Source organism: Vidua macroura, chromosome 1 (genome assembly GCF_024509145.1).
Source record: "Vidua macroura isolate BioBank_ID:100142 chromosome 1, ASM2450914v1, whole genome shotgun sequence".
Lineage (NCBI taxonomy): Eukaryota > Metazoa > Chordata > Aves > Passeriformes > Viduidae > Vidua > Vidua macroura.
The window spans coordinates 148864839-148882864 of NC_071571.1; the positions used below are offsets into that span (position 1 = coordinate 148864839).

Genomic DNA, 18026 nt, shown 5'->3' on the forward strand with positions numbered 1-18026 from the left:
CTCACATCCTTCAATATTAAGGTATTACAAGTCATAGATCAATATTACCATTTATTTTTAATGAAAAATGTAGATGATAAGAAGAAAATTGTGTAAAAAAAGTGAGGAGAAGGATCTATTTGAGGCATGGTTTGGCAGAGATGGCAAATAAGTGATCTTATTCAGCCAGGAGCTAAGACAGTCTCTCACCAATAGATGGGGCAAAGAGACCAGAAAAGGAAACTGTAGTTGAACTTGCCTCACTGCAACTCAGAACAAACATGGAATTATCCTGTCAGCAACACTCTCACTTGTAGAGTGCCTCAAATGTGAATGCAGCAGAACATCCCCAGAAAGGTGCCTTCAGATGCACTGATGCTGATTATTTAATTCCTGGGGAGTCCTGCAGTTGGATCCTGCACTTAAAGATTCTACACCCATCAGTAGACACCTGGTGAAGACCATCCTTCATTTAAAAAGGCTTCACCATTAAAGGAAAAGACTCATCAGTCCAAATAAAGCCCAGCACAAGAAAAAATACTACACACAGACACAGCTGTGTGCAGCCACAGCTGGAGGGAGCAAAGAGACACCAAGGACATGGAAATTCTGCTTGGCCCTGCTCCACCTCTACAGGGAGGCTGCTGGAAAGCCCTACAGAACGTATAGGCTCCAAGAGGGGGCTTCCATGAAGAACTGGGGGATTACTGGGAAAGAAGGTAAAACTTTAGAAAAATGACAAACTGATTCCGACTGGACTATGTATAAATTTACCTCTGCAGACTTTCCTTGACAATTCCATCAGTTCCTTCCTAATAATTTAATTTTGTTCTCTCTGTGTCAGTAAGTGAACTGTCTCCCACCAGGAAACCCATCCTTCCTAGCCCTACAACAGGGAACTTCTATCAGGAGGTGAAAACCCCCAGTCAGGACCCAGCCTCAGCCCAAGCAATCCCAGGTATGTTGTGTTACCCCACACAGTGAATTTACAGGGTCAATCTGATCTAAAAGCAAAGTCTTACTCCAGCATCTGTCAGCAATCAGTATAATCCCTAAAATATTAAGTGCTACATCCTCCTCATCCCAGCTCTTTCTCCACGTAACTCTTGGTATTCTCACTATCCAAGACAATTTCTAATTACTCTCTTAAACTTTCCATATGCTAGACCATAATAATCCTATGCTACAGTAATTCCTGAAATTGAATCCCACTGATATGATTCTTTTCCTAAATTGCCACTAATAATTCAATTTCATTGTCCTCCAAGAGACAATTACTCAGGATATCATGCTCAAACTGGTTTACAGGTAGCCTCACCATGTGTTGTACCAACAAATGCTACGCCCACTAATGAGAAGCTCTTCTGATAAAATCTTCTCTGAGGCAGACACAAAAGAACAGTTTTATGGAGTGGCCAGCATTATCCCTTGGAGATGCACAGGGTGCTGGCAGCGTGCTCCAGCTGACTGCACACAGCAGAGTACATTGACTGTCCTACTGGGTTTCCTGCTTTCTGCAGCCTGGGCTACAGCAAGTGCTGGGATAAACTGAAATAAAATGGCAGAAATACATCATAAATATCCTTTATAGAACAGTCTCTTTTGCTACTGTGCAGAGAATTATTGTTTCACTTGCATAACAGCATCTCATATTGTAGCCCTTCTCCTGTCTTCTGAGTAAAATTCAGAGCAAGTAATATTTTTTTTAAATATTAGAATTCACCAAACTGACAGAATCTATTTATGTTTTAAGAAACCCAACATGATAAAACTACAGCAGCAGGACTGTGTGTAATGTTTACCCCCAAAAAATCTCACACCATCTGTTTTCTTTGCTTCCATTTTTGAGTGAATCCAGAGTAAAGCACCTGATTTATACAACCACCTTTTTCAAAGATTATTTGATGAATTATACAGATGAGAGTCCCTATCCCAAATCTAGACCACAGTGTTGTCCTGTTAAAACCCTGAACCAGAAGAAAACAATCACAGGGTCTATTTTTTTTTCCGGCTGATAAACACTCTGACATGTGGTTTGTAAGTGTTGAAGAAAGAACTGATACATGAAAACTTGATTTTAAAACAGATCAACACAAACTCACTTTGGAAAACAAATGCAAAACATGGAGTATTTTAATAAAATGTTTAGACCAGAATATTTTCAAACTGCTGTTCTGAAACAAAAATATTTCAAATGTTCATTAAAATCTAAAATCTAAATATTGTGTAGAGGCGTGTGTGTTTTGGGATGGGATATCTTTAAAAACACGTGGAGGGTGGATTTTTTTCAGGCTTGTGTTCATCCAACCCCATTCCTTAGACAATGTAATGCAGTGACAGTGCTCTAGGAAAGAAACCTGACACTGTTCATACTGGAGACACAGCTGTGTCTGTCCTCTAGAATCCACTCTCCAGTGCTCTCCTCTTCCAGTGTGTACCTTGCTGGAAGATGGGCTGGGAAAGGCAGGGATATTAACATTTAGGTTGTGCACTCCCTAAGGAGGCTCTGAGAAGGAACAGAAATCTTTGTCTGTAACTACCTCAGTAGGCTGCTTAGCCTAAATCTCTTTTCCATGAAAGAAGGGATGATTAAGTCTTACAGGGAGGCGAACAAATGACATTCCACAATGAAAACTGAAGTCTGATGGCTTTCCCAGACACCTGAAGGCAAAGCCTACGCAGACACTTTCTGTGTATTATTTCATGCCATTGTCTGGATTCTCTTACACTATGACAAAGGTTTAGCTCAGCCCTTAACCCATACCAAAACAGTTTCTGGTCTGGGCTGTTAATGTAGTGTAGCACTTCTCAACAAGAAGTGTCACTCAGGAGCATTCTGTCTGCTGCCAAAATGAGAGCAAAATGAGTAACTGAGGGACTGACAGCCTTTTCCCTTCCACTCTCTCTTCTTCAAAGACATTCCCAACAATTCCACCTCTTAGAAAGACCCCACACACCCTTCCTGTTGCCTTTGTGCTGTCTTTCCTTTATTTACATTCCTTTCCCATCAGAAATGAAGATGTTGCAGCCAGTTTTGTGAAGCAGCCCATGTCTCTCGCTATGTCTTTGCTACTCCACCTCTCCACTTCTCCTCCACAGCATCTGAGTGGATTCCAGGATCAGCTCCTCAAAACTGCTTTTCATTTCTCACCCCAGCCACTTCTGCTGTGAATTTGAATTATACAATCAGAGAATTGTTATGGTTGGAAAAGACCTTTAAGACCCTCGAGTCCAACCATTAGCCCAGGGCTGCCACAGCCACTGCCAAACCACACCTCTAAGTGCCACTTCTTTTAAATTGCTCCAGGGACAGAGATTCTACTCTTCCCTGAGCAGCCTGATCCAGTGCTTGACCACCCTTTCACTGAAGAAATGCTTCCTTATATCCAGTCTAAAATAGAAATTATTACTGAGATATTTCCTGTAATGCTGCATTAGAGCACCGTGTTTCTCTCTCTACTTCAATCCTGCCTTACAAATCAATACAAAGGTAAGAGAATTTATAAAAAAAGCTGTTGCTGATGACAGTAAAATTAAAAGCCTGAAGAACCAACAGATCTGAGCATTTGTCTACAATATATGTCCTCTACTCAGCATCAGTGACAGTGCCATAATTTATACATGGATCCAGTCTCCAGTCATTTCATCAGGTGGCATTGGAACGGGAGTACCAACATTAAATTTAAAATAAAAGTTTTGTCAACAAAGAATTCTCTGAACTGTCTTTGCAGCTCTTTAAAAGTATGGAATAAAGTTAACTTTGTACATAGCAGTCTTTCTAGGAGAGTTTCCTGCTTCCAGTGAAAAGGCAGTGTTTGTTTAATTTAATTACTTAGTGTAAGCTATGGACATGATCTCTTTTGTCGACAGAGGAAGATTTATTTCCTCATGTGTTTGCTTGGAGTTGGTTTACTGAGTCAGTGCAGCAAATGAGAAAAAACACTAAAAAAAATCTCCTTTAATGTCTTTTGTTTCAGCACTATTAGCAATCTTCACAGGTGAAGATTTTTTTAATTTATTTTTTTAAAGGTAGAGATCTTATTAAAGATCACTCTGAGCAATATCTTTCAATTCCAAGCAGCACTGGCAAAGTTTGAATTTAATCTGAGCTTTGCAGCTGGGGCCCACATCCTTTTTCTTACATTTTGCAGTATTAACTTGCATTATAAAAAGTACATGAGGGACACTGTGTGTTTCAGTAGACATCATTTATTTCCTGAATTACTTAAGAAAAGCTGGGCTTGAGCTCACACCCTACAGACAAGTCTATACTAATTAAATCACTGCCAGCCAGGACCATAACAGGTACAGCTTGTACTGGTCTCCATCTCAGGTCTGACTTACACCACCAGGTTATCTAGCACAAGGCAAGCCTCAGTAACTCAGTAACAGCCCAGAGGTATTGCAAGGCACAGCTATGGCATTTTTCTTTAAATCTCAAAGACTTTTGATGTGTTTTGCTGTCTCACTGGTGGCCAGCAAGTACCCACTCAGCTCAGGGAGCCTCGACAGTGGCTCAGTGGCCCATTTGTAGGTGCCTGTTTTAAGAGAGCTTCAGGATCCACTGATGACATCAACTGATCTTCATCAACAGAGGCAGGCACTGCATCCCCATTCTCAACCCAAAAAGTGCTTGCATTTGGAGCCAAACCCCAGCCCTGGTAACTCAGTGATACAGCTCAGAGTGCCTGAGACAACTATTTCAGCTTAAAGTTCTTTACAGAAATGCTCATTTTTCAGTCTGCATTAGAACATCCTACTGCAATAAAAGTTGGGCCTATGATTAAGGACACTAAAATAGTACAAATAAATAATAACAACACAAATACATTATTAAGTTCAGGTGTTTGTGTCCTTGCTGCCAGAAAATTGTTCAACTCCAGAGGGGAAAAAATATCCAGAATTTACGTTCCATGGCTTAATGATGTTGCAAGATGCACCATTTATAAAGATGACTGAAAAATAAATGCTCATTTTTAAAGGTACTGATCAAACAACATGAAACAAATAAGCAGATGGACAGGTTCACCACCACAGCTGATCTGGAAGAAAAAATATTTAAAAATATGTTTATATTATAATTTGAGTTGGTGTGTGCATAGAGAGACAAAACTACCTTATTGCCACAAAACATGCCCAGTCTAGCAGGGAAGTTGCCTCCTAGATGCTGCTTCAGGGTCTGATGAATAATCTCTCAAATGGTCCTTGAGACTTGGACTGATTTATTTCAACTGCAGTTCATCACTGAACCACAGAATCACAGAATATCCTGAGCTGGAAGGGACCCACAAGAGTAGCCCTTAAGTCAGTTCCCTTGCACAGCTGCCTGATCTGTGGCTTCTCAGTTGGATTCAGCATGACAGGAATGATTTTTCTTGACAAAGCCCAGTAGTAACTTCAGAAGATCTTGCCCGTATCCTTCAGCAACAATGAGCCTTCTAAAGCTCCTATATCAACCCCTTCCTCTTGTCCATACAGGTATCAATGTGGGGAATCAGGTCAGAAAACAAAAGTAGACATAAATTTAAAATTGCAGAGGAAAGGGAGACTATGTTCATGTCCTAATCTAGTTTATGTGCAGCAAACTCAATTCAGGTGTCCCTCAACACCATGGGGACAGCACAGGAACAGCTGACACAGGGTCCCATACATAACTTCAATGAATATCTATGTAACTACAGTGTAAGAAAACCACTTTTTTTCCTGGGCATTTTTGGGGCATAGTTTAATTAAGGAAAAAAAAATAATGAAAAGAAAATGCTGATAAAATATTTTAAAAATCTAATGCCACAAAAAGTGCTGTTAAGCTGAAAAGTAGTTTTGTCACAAAGTGAATGTAAGCATTTTCATTAAAGAGAAATATGGAAATCTGCAGTAATATGTCCAGAACAGAGTGCCACTGTAGGAATAGGAACAATATTTTACCTTTCATGCAGTTAGGTTGGAGGAAGAGTCAATTTAAGAATCCCTTGATGGGGCAAGCATTTTGTGCAGTTTTAATTAATATAAAATTTGCTAACGTTATTTAGCTTGTGAAAAAAGAAAAATTACTTAATCCTATGTCAGCAATTTTCACAGATACATTTATAAAATTGCTAACACATGCATATATATGTTTAATTTGCAGGGAACTTGAGCTAAATAAGTGTGACATTGTTTGGATGGATACTGTCAGGTATCTTAAAAATAATACATGGATAAAAAATCTTCCTCCAAAATTAAGGAAACCAAAAAAAAAAAAAAAAAACCAAAAACAAAACCAAAACCAAAAACAAAAAAATAAAACAAAAAAAAAAAAAAAAACAAAACAAAACAAAACAAAAAAAAACCAAAGCAAAACAAAACAAAAAAACCCACAACCAATCAACCTAAGAAAAATAACACAACAAAAGCAGGGTGTTGGACTCAAAGATTCAGGAATTCAAGAAGTGTTCTTGTACGCTCTAGGCATAGGAAGGGGTTCTTGGGGTGCCTGTGATTTGATGATCCTTATGAATTCCTTCAAACTCAGAATATTCTATGATTCTAAAATCTTTTAAAACCATTAGAAACACTGTCTTCATTCTTGCAGGCTGCTGCTGAAATACTTGCAAATTAGATACTGTACCGAAAGAAAAAAAGTCTTAAAATATGACAACCAGTATCAACTGGTGTTCTGCAGGGCACTATTCCCTGCTGGACACAAGGGATTTCACCTGCATGAGGCATCCACCCCTTGGATTACCTCTCTGACATTCTCCACAGACAGGTGAACAGCTCTTTAGAAAACTCCTGTCACACAAACCACTTCTAGATCATTCCTCCTGTTTACAAGGGCATAAATTGCCAGAGAAAATAAATGAGCAATCAGTATCTGCTCTCCAGTAGTGTGATTCCTTCCCCCTCAGGGAAATCCCCAGAGCCCTCCCTTGGAGACACCATAGAGTTTACCCCACCTGGGTAAAAAGAAAGGACTTTCTTACTGACTTAACAATCCCAGCTCCTTTCCCCATACGTCCCAACTTCCTCTGCTTTCTCTTTTCCCTGTTCCCTCATTGGTTGTGGTACCCCTGGTGGCCTGCCCCATCTTCCCTGAAAGCCAATGCCCTTTGCCCTGCCCTTTGTACCACCCCCGTGCCCTCCCCTACTTAACCTTGTGCAGAGGACATGGTTTTGTCTTTTGTTCCTGGTTTCCTTTCAGTGTGGTGAAATAAACCTCGCTGGAACTGACCATACAAAAGGCTCTTCTGCCTCTCTTTGCTGAGCTTGCCATGGTGAGTGTGGTGTGTGTTGACTTGACTGCTTTCCCTGAATGCTGACCCAAGCAGCTTTTCCACAGGAGACGTTTATTGGTAGGTAGCAGCAATCACCATCTAAACCCTATGCTGGTACAGCAGTGTGCTGCTTGTTGCAGTACATCACCAACAGCTGTAGCAATGGAATAGCTCATCATTCTTCCCCAAACTTTAGCAATTATTGAAACACAATCCTAAAGCCAAAGTCCAGTTTGTTAATTTATTATTGAAAGGGGAACAAATGAAATGCTCAGTTTTATTCTGAGCGGTCAGCTCAACGTGAGGTTGCACCTTTCCTGCTTTAGGACGTTCCCGTGGATATTTTTCTTATTGCAGGGGTGACCCTGCAAAGTGATTCAGGTCTGCTGAATTTGTCTCTAAAGTTAGCAAGAAACTATGTCAGAGGTGTCAGTGTTAGTATAACACAGGGCCAAAGGGGCTGATCCATGGTGGAGCTGAAGCCTCTCTGACGATTCTTATCGTCAGATAAATAAACCACACTGTATTGCCCTTATGATGTTACGGTGCAATATGGAGCTCTAATTTGCCAAAAGTTTTAAAAAGAAAGAGTTAAGGGGTGATTAACTTAATCTCCTTTCCTCACTAAACACAAATCAGTGATTTTCCTCTGGGATGATGCTGCTCTAAGCACAAGCAATGGGGAAATCCCATACAACATAGATGTCCTGGTTCCAAGATGTTGAAAAATTCTGGAAGGTAAATGAAATTTTTGTCAGACAGACAGACATCTTTCACTCTCAACAAGATAAACTTGCATCTTAAAAGAAGAAACATGAACTTCAAATACAGTATAAAGAGCAAGATCACACATGCTGCATTGTGTGGTTCCATGTCCCCTGTTGCCACCAAATCTGGTTTTACACATATTATAGGAAAATGAAAAAATCATCACTTACCTGAGGGCCAATCAGACCATTGATTCCGGGGAATCCTGGTTCTCCCTTTTTACCCTGCATGTCCAACAGAGGAGCACATATTAGAGAGTAGACCAAAGACTGCTATTGATTTTCCAAAGTCTTTCACTGCCAAACTGGTAAATCAGTGTAACATGGGTACACAAAACACAGAAGCTAGAAATGAAGACAACAGACAGCATTTGGAGATGAAACCCCAGTTGTCTTCAACAATCCTGTATCTCCCAAATTGTGGCAATAGCTGTAATGTTGAGAGCTGTCTCATGCACATTGTGGCATCTCCTACACTCTGCAATCCCACCTGGCTTCCCCCTACGGAGGGGTAAGGAAGTCAGAGGTGCTGAGATGCAGCCAAGGGAGGTGCCAAGTGTAAACATGGGCTGAGAGGTAAAGCAGTGTTCCTCTGGTCCCTTGCAATGCTTTGTGCATTAAGAAATAAAATAATTAAGAACTCTGGTGCAGGGTTGAATAGAAAAGATCCACACATCTCTAAGCTGGGAAACAGGAATCCATGAGGCATTTCTAGGTAAAGGAGGCATTAACACCAAAGGGCAGATCTCACAGACTCCTCTGCAAGTAAAAAATATCCCTTCAACAGAACCAGAGAACTTCACTGGTGCGAGGCAAGGACAAGCCAAGAGCTGGAGAACAATCCTGAGACAAGGTCACCTGTACAGATGCTGGACCTCTGTGTCCCCATGGGTTTGATCTCAAGTAATTTGAAAGAAAAAAATCCGACATGAGAAAAATGAGGAAGAAAGGATGGAGTAAGCACTGGAGTTAAGGCAGAGGTTGGATTTGTTTCTTAACCCAACAGGTGGCTTGCTGTGTTACTTTAGGTAAGTCACATCTTTTTAAAAAATTATCTCTTCTTGCCTCACATGTAACAGTCACTGAATCATTAATATTTCTAAGGCTGTTAGTAATACAGTAGGAGGGTACAAGAGGAGTCATGTAAATATCTGAGAGACAGACTTTTCCCTCCCTCATTTCTACTTCTCATCCAGACTGATTTTCTTTTCAGAAGGAAAATATAATTTACAAAGTTTATGATAATGTGAAGGGTCAAATATAAATTTTTCCCTTTATTTTTCTTCATTGAAAGATGTGCAGAAACGGCATCTATAATCAACAGCTTTCTGCTGACTTAAATTAATGAAAAATCTAAATCATCATACTTTCCTCAGCTGTGACTGAGATTTATTATCTGATGTGTCAGAATCAGTTATTTTAATTCTTTTTCTCATTACAAAATCCCCAACAATCCTCCACCCTAAAACAAGGAGAATCAGCATTCATATACAGAAGAATTTAAGAAGAATATTAAATGAGTGATTATAGGGTCCTCAGGTATCAGAAGGAATTTATAATCATTTCCAGGACTCAATATTAATAAAAATTTGAATTATATACTCCAGCACACCCACTATTCATAAGTGTTCCTTCTACTTTTCCAACATCCATCATTTATTTTCTTGTCAAAGCTAACAAGATCTCATTTTTAATTTGAAGGACTCATGTCACCTCATGATTTAACATATGTTTTCTAGTTAAAAATAATCATTTTGCCCACTGCCAAGGTGACCATGCAAATGACAATGTTAAAATACTCATTTAAATAAATATGTAAGCTTATGAATAAAGCATACAGGATGTGGTGTGGGGGGCCAGACATGGGAGATGAGCCACCTCCAGCTTCTGATCCATGTGGGAGCTACATTCCAAAGTGGCTACTTCCAGAGTTACAATACTGAGGTCAGAACAGAGAATCACAGAATTATGGAATCACAAAATGGGTGAGGTTGGAAGGCACCACAGCAGGTCATCTGGTCCAACTTCCCTGCTCAGGCAGGACTATCCCAGATCACAGGCACAGGATTGTGTTCAGATAATTCTAGAATATCTCCAGTGAGGGAGACTCCAGTGCTCAGTCCCTTCACAGTAAAGAAGTTCTTCCTCATAGTCAGATGGAACTTCATGGGCATCAGTTCCTGCCCGTTCCCCTTTTTTCACCAGTGGGCACACCAAGCAGAGCCTGGTCCACGCTCTGACCCCTACCTGCAGAAACTGACAAACAGGGATGAGGTCCCCCCTCAGTCATCACTTCTCCAGGCTGAACAGCCCCAGCTTTCTCAGTTTTCCTCATAAGAGAGATGCTGCAGTGCTCTTCTCTGAAGCTTGGTCCCAGGAACAGAGGTGGATTTGGCACCAAGCACAGAGGAAGCATCCTTAATTGTGTCCATCAAAACAACACAGTGTAATTGATGCCTTTATGTCCCACCAACCAACTGTTCTGTCTCCAGACTGATGCCCCGGAACACTGATCTGTGGCAGCAATGAGAGGTGCAAGAGGAGCTGTTTATTCTTTCCTTGGGTATAATGTTGAGAAACTTCAGGTCTTTTCAAAACATTAAGAAATCTCTTAAAGCAACATATAATTAATTATACAGACAGAGAGATTGAGAGAGATTTCCCATTTTGAAGGGGACTTGTGGGCCAGCCAGAGATTAGCTGAAATCCAAGTACAACAGATTCGCTCCAAAGCATTATAGTCTGTCTGTAAAGGACAGAAATACTTGCTGGGAGAAATTATACCTATGAGAGCAAAACTCAGTGAAATGTCACACTGCCTAATAATATGACAGAGAAAACCAAAAATTATGTCGTTACCTACAGTAGGAGTCAGATAAGTCTGTAAGATTGTGTATCTTTTGACAATATGAAATATATCCTATTTGCCTTTATCAGCAATTTGAACAGTTGCAAAGTTAAAAAGATGTGTTTTATTGGAAATTCATGTATTTACCTCACTGACTATTGCAGTTTCACTCTGGATTTAGTCTGTGGCATCAATCCCTCTTCCTTTTTTTTTTGTTAATTTTTTTTACAGTCTGATTTCTGCACGGCTGAAGTTTGCCAGGGCAAAGTCATCTGAACATTTCAAACACCCACAAATAAATATGAACACAACCATCCATCAGAAAGATATCTACTATACAGAGGACAGGAAACCAAGGAAAAATGTCGTTTCCACTCTGCTGGAGGGGAAATTCTGAAAGGCACCACAGTGCAAAACTGTTTCCTATCTTGCTGTCCAATAATAGCCAGAACACAAATATATTTTCTTAGCATGTTTTTCTCTGAGATTTGGCCCAGGAACACAGCTGGATTTGGTACAAAGTATGCAGAAAACATCTTTAGTTGTGAATGAATATGACTGCTAGTATAAATGCCAATTTTGTTTCCCCTGTAATCTGGATGGGATACTAGGACTACCCATTTCATCTGGTCTCTTTACCTCTGCATTACTAGAGAAACCAGAAGAAATCCAGCAATGTTAATAAATGTCTGAGCTTCCTGATGGCTCCCGCCTTTTGCAATCTCCATATGCATTAAATAACACCAGTAAATTTTGAAGTGAGAGCATCTCCATAGCTTGAGGATGAAAATATCACCAGGGTTGGCCAGATCATGAGTGATTATTGGGGCAATTGTGGCAAAGTAAAGGGTTACAAGGACTTCTGGACATTGATAGAGACTGCACCTTGAGACTGGCTCCTTCCAAAAAGTCTACTTAATTTTCTAGGCAAACATATTCTCCTCTCTCTCCTGGATTATTTATCCATTTCACCCTGGAATTACCAGTCAGCTCTCTCCTTCCCTTGGATTCTGGGAGCCTAAGGTGGTTCAAATCCAGGGAAGTTCATACACAGAGAAGTTAGAGTTGAAATAGTGTTGACTTCCAAATTCAAGTTGTGACTGGCCTGAACAGGAAAATCATATGCAATAATCCACTCATGTGAGAGATGGGTCAAGAATGGAAAGTCAGATACCTGTGTTTCTTCCACCATCAAACAAAGGAAGAACTCAGCAGCCCTCCACAGATGTGTTAACTTTATATCTCCCAGGACAGCCGAGAGGGACAAACCTTACCTGCATTGACAAGTGATCTGAACACTGCTCCTCAGGGTGGAGAGTGCACCCTAAACCCAGGAGTTCCCAGTTTAAACTTTATTATTATTATTATTATTATTATTATTATTATTATTATTATCTGCTTGATGTATGTACATTGAGTCTTAAACATGGAGAAGTACATTCTTGAAATGTTACTATATTATAAATATATTTTCCATTACTTTTCATAAGTTTATTCTTATTACCCCATGAGGCTCCTGTATTATTTTTTGTTTTGTACTGATTGTGCTTTGAACTTGGACAGATTTTTATCAATGTAATTTTATAAAACTAAGCTGCAGTCCAGCACATGACACTCAAAATGGTCTAAATAGCTCCTACCTCATGATTGCTGCAGGATAAATGTTTTCTTTTTGTCTCTTTCTGAAATTTCAATCACTTGAATGAAATTGTAGCATTTAAAAAAGAGGCAAATTATTGAAATCCAAATTATTGAGTACACTTAAGAGGAACGCTGTGTTTAGTCTGTACTGGCTACAGATCTGCATGTTTTCCAGGAGCATGTCATACACCTGCACCTTTTGTATCTAGCAAGAAAAAAAAAATTGGTTTTATTTCCAACAAATATTTCAGTAGATCAGGTATCAAAGACTTTAGAGCAGAACCAAAGCACTTCAATTTTCTTCAATTTAACAGTAGAAAAAGAAGGACAGGAAGAGGGAAGAAAACCACAAAACCACCCTAAAAGTTAAAGACTCTCAGAGTTCTTCTTTTTCAGGCAGTTTTAATAAAATCAGGACAGTACTGTCTGTCACTCAAAGGTCTTACAGGTCACGTGAGAATAGCAGAGTACTTTCTTCACACAGTGTGCTCCTCATGTGAGGGCATCATTATCAAAACGCAGAGATCAGCTGCCAGGCACTTTTGACTAATAAAATGAACACAACCTCATTGCTTGGTTCAGGAAATGTTACCTCCTGCCCCCAGATGGGATTTGTGTAGATCCACCAAGCCCAGTACTTTGATTCATCTCATGAATTCAGTCATTGAATAATGGCCTTTAATTAAAAAAATATATCTATTAATCTAAGATGCTTGGTGACTAATACAGACCCTTAGGAGAAGACTAACTACCTAGACACAACAGAGTCTAGGGTAAAATTCAAAGACAGAAGAGATGAAATGACATCTGTAATCGAATGATCATTAACAGGAGCATTTTCTGTCCTGTTGCAAATCCTGATGGATCACTGCCCTTTACCCAGCTAATATGCTCTATTAATCTTATTCAAGAAGTAACATTTCACAGCAGGCTTTAAAACCAGGATAATTCCTAACTTACCAACTTATAGGAGCAAAGCACTGCAGAGTTATTTGCTAATGTGATATTTTCTAACATCTAGGAAATTAGAAGAAAGCAAGTAAATGCCCTTTTCTGCTGAGGCATTGACTAAAGGCTGCATGCACTATCTTCCCAAGAAGAAGATTCCTAAAATTCATGCTTACAGCTAAATTTAATAGCACGCAATCCAATGGGCGGTCTAGAAAAGCTCTTAGCAAGGTACATATTTTTTCCCTGTACTGTTGTTTGCTCATCACCCTCCTATGCTCATAGGTTCTCACACAGGCTGATAGTAACGCTGGTGCTGACTCAAAGCACTGCAGGCAAACCCCATGATCTCCTTTAAGGAGTGAGCTATTATCAAGTCTCTGTGGCTACTTAAAGAAGTGACCCATTAAACAGTAGTACTGAGACCCAAGTGACTGCCTCCAAAAATGTTAAGCAGGTATCTCACTTTATTTGTCGACTCCCTTGAGGGCAAAGAGGCCCTGAAGAGAGACCTTGACAAATGGACTGGGCAATCACCAATTGTATGGTGATTGGTGTGAATCCATAGTGCTGGATTCTACACCTGAGATGGGGCAAACCTGGATGTACAGACTGGGGAATAAGACTGGAAAGCAGCTGTGGGACAGGACCTGGGAGTCCTGGTTAGTGGAAAGTTGGAGTCAGCAGTGCCAGGAGGGTCAACCCTGTCCTGGGCGCATCAGGCACAGCATCACCAGCCTGGCAAGGGAGAGGATTGTCCCACTCTGCTCTGCACTGGGGTGGCCTCACCTCCAGTGCTGGGGGCAGTTTTGGGTGCCCAATATAAGAAACATACACAGGTATTATAGAGTGTCCAGAGGAGGGCAACAAGAATAGCCTTATGTGGAGTGACTGAGGACACTTGGTCTGTCCAGTCTGGAGAAGAGGAGACTGAGGAGAGACCTCATTGCAGTTACAGCTTCTTTGTGAGGGGAAGAGGAGGGGAAGATACAGATCTCTTCTCTCTGGTGACCAGTGACAGGATTTCAGGAAACAGCATGAAGCTGAACTGGGAGAGATTTAGGCTGGATATCAGGAAAAGGTTTTTCACATAGTGTGGCTTGTTCCTCCTGGAACAAGCTCCCTAGGGCAGTGATTACAGCACTAAGCCTGCCAGAGTTCAAGAAGCATTTGAACAATACTGTCAGGAACATGGTGGGATTCTTGGGATGCTTTGTGCAGGGCCGGGATTTGGACTTGATGATCCTGATCAGTACCTTCCAACTCAGGATATTCTGATTCTGTGTTGTCTAGTGAAATGTTCTTCATATAAACAAGCTCAAGCAAGGAAAAGCAGGTTCAGAATATGAGTGTATTAATATCAGGCCCACTATGAAATTTACCTTTCAGCAGTACTTAAATATGTGAAGACGTAATTCCATGTCAAAAAAAATCGCAAGATTTCTTCATACGTAGGAAAACTAAGCTCCTGGCAGAGAATGGTACACCAGCTACCGTTTTTGGGGGATGCTCTTTTTGAGTACAGACCAAACAGGACAGAAAATAATAAATATTGCAAGAATCTTTACACTCATTTGACTTCCAGGACAACAGAATTTCTCTGAAATGTCAAACTGACCACATTAGTAGTGGTTCTGCACACTCAGAGTCATATCAAGCAACCCCTTAGCAGTAAGGAGCAGATATAAATACAGGAGAGCACGTGGCAAGAAAGAACCTGCACTGCATTCAACCTGTCAACTCCAAGAGGTACTGGAAGTTCCTGTACAATTAATAAGGAATATGGGAAAGGATCTGGGCCTTGGGATTCTTATATAAGTAGACAAGTATATGTAAGGTGGGTGAAAGTAGCAAACCTTATTGAACAAAGCTGTCCTGAGCCTCCTGAGACTCAGATTAAATAAAAGAAGCGACTCACCCTTTGACCTGGCAAACCAGGGACTCCAGGCTTGCCTTCCTGACCAGGTTCTCCCTTTAAAAGTGACAAGATTTAGAAAGTTAACAGAATAAGAAAAACAAGTGAACTATATACAATTTCCTAGCTGTTTTGTGCTACCATTACTGCATGGCTACCTAGACAACTCTTACCTGTTATTATGTTGTCCTGTGAGCAGAAGAGAATGAGTAAACAAGATAAAGTGACAATGCCCTGATTAAATACAGAGCACACAGCTATATTTAAATTACATAATTCAAACCAGATTTACCTAAGTAACACCCCTTCACAATGCCATCAATTTTACAAAAGCCAATCAACAGAGAAACACAACAAGCAATTCAAAAGAAATGAAACAGAATGTTTGCAAATGAGGCAGTGACAGTCTGAACTGAGACATCCTGCAGAGCTGGGTCATAAAATGTAACTAGAATAGGCTACAATTTAAGTCAGCAGTAAGAATGTTTGCATGTACAAACTGTTGTAAAAATTGTGTTGAAATATAAACACACAGATTTAATTCTTAGTTTTCATCCAGAAAATATTTCAGCTATGACCTTGTGGCATAACACCAACCCCTTTGACAGCACCTACTCCCTGACCTTCATGACATGACAGCTCACAAGTTATCAGTCCATGCCTCTCTGAAATGTGCTGAATGCCCATACAGCTCTTCAGGACATTAGAAACAGAAAAATGATCAGGTTCTGCATGACAACAGCCTTAAGGCAAACTCTGCCCATGTCCTGGTTGTCACTTCCCTGTGTTCAGACAGGCCATCCACAGCATGACACCTCCTCTCAGCAATGAAGAAAACTGGAGGCTGTGGGCACTATTTAAATATTTTAGAGCCTGAATAATGTAAAAGATTTTCATATGCCTCACTCCAGCCTGAGTTTCAGCTTCTGAAATTGCAAGCAGTGAGAGAAACAACTTACTGGAGGTCCAGGTAGTCCAGGTTGGCCTTGTGGTCCTCGTGGCCCAGGCTTTCCCTACAGGAATGTTTGGGGTTTTAAAAAAAAAAATGTTAAAATATCTTTATGAAAATTGCATAGGTACATTAGACATGTTATCTGTCTTTACAGGACCTATACCACCACTTTCCCCACAAGTCCTGAAGAACCAGTGCAGAGACTAGCTGTTTTTCTCCTTAATCTCTGGCTATTTGAATTATCAGCACTCACTAGGCTGCAGACAGACTGATCCACCTACACTCAACAGGAACTTATCCATATCTGGTTCTCTGTTTTTCAAAGGAAGTGACTCTACTAAAGACACAGGGATATCCTGGATATTCCACTAAAACACTCGAGGCTGGGGTTTGGTGGTGGAGAACAACAGTTTTTGCATAAGCAGCTTTCACCAGCATTTCCCCCCAAGCCTACAGAGCTCTGAAGGGCTTTAAAGTATCATTTACATGATGCATACAATTGTATTAAGTAACAGCTAAATGCAAATTGCAGCTCTACCAACAAAAAAATCAAAATTTATATATTTTATACATAGGACTAACAGACTGATACAATGGGCATGTCCCTCCTACTTGAGTGCCCAGGTTCAGAGACAAACTAGGCATAAAACTCAAATACAGTTTAACATTAACATTAATAAATCCCTGTCCTTAGATAATTGCATAGCTGACTCTACAATTCATACTCCTCATTGATGTAAGATTCACATCTGAAAATGACATTGTCCTTTTTCCTTTCTTGGTTATTTTCTCCATTGCTTCCACCTTCCCTTTAAAGTACTACTTTAAAGGAAAATCTAACCTAACAGGCAACAGAATTACATTAAAATATCCTTGCAATGAAATAAGAGATACTGAGTCTCTCTTACTTCCTCTCCTTTTAGGCCTTCAGTATGCACCTGCAATAGAAATGCAGAGTTATAAAGGATGGAAAGAGTAAACACAAGGCAGAAGGTGCCAGAGGTATCATGGGGCCCCACAGGGTATTTTTCTCCCCTTGCTGTTCCTTCAAGTTGCATGATAACTCCTTCAGCTCCTCAGATCCTGATGCAGGCTGGGAGATGCTTTCTATTTAAAGAACTCAGACTAACACAAGATTTTCTCTCACCTTTCTCTTACTGTTTATACAGCCACCTGATTAGGGTGGCTGTATAAACAGTAAGAACTTAATTAATTATCTAATTATATAAGTTAGTAAATTCCCCAGCTCTTGTTTTATTCTAAATCACAAAGATCTATTGAGTGCAGAAGGAATCACATAACAAGGAGAATGGCTTGGGATATGCCCCATCAGTTAAACTCATTTTCAGATGTTATATACATCTTCAAAATTTCTTGGTAATTGCTGTCCCATCATTAATATCATATTTGAGCAGGACAGCAAAATGTTCTTACCCAAATAGGCTGGTTTTTTTTCATAGTTTTCTTTTTCTAATTCCTTTACTTTGTACCACATTCCAAGTAAGGGAATTGCCTGCTGACTTACCCATGACTACCACAGAGCTTCTCATCCTTGTCTTTAGTTGAACAGTGCTATTTCCTTTTTCCTTTTTTTTTTTTTTTTTTTTTTTTAAGTTAAAGAGATACTCCCTGCTTTGTTACCAGCCCAAAGTGAACTCAGTTCTAGACCTCTCCTCTGCATACTTAGTGGTAAATCTTTCTCCATTCACTCGGAGATAACCTC

The 18026-nt window shown here is 40.1% G+C and overlaps 1 protein-coding gene across 1 annotated transcript in view; it reads right to left on the reverse strand.

The window, feature by feature from the left end:
* The window catches only part of COL22A1 (collagen type XXII alpha 1 chain), a 200051-nt gene that overhangs the window by 73502 nt on the left and 108523 nt on the right, over positions 1–18026 (reverse strand). Inside the window, exons 18-21 of the mRNA XM_053982357.1 lie at positions 17212–17241; positions 16311–16364; positions 15355–15408; positions 8171–8224 (exon numbers count right to left, since the gene is read on the reverse strand). Coding sequence (XP_053838332.1) covers positions 8171–8224; positions 15355–15408; positions 16311–16364; positions 17212–17241 — 192 coding nt within the window. The remainder of the gene's footprint in view (positions 1–8170; positions 8225–15354; positions 15409–16310; positions 16365–17211; positions 17242–18026) is intronic.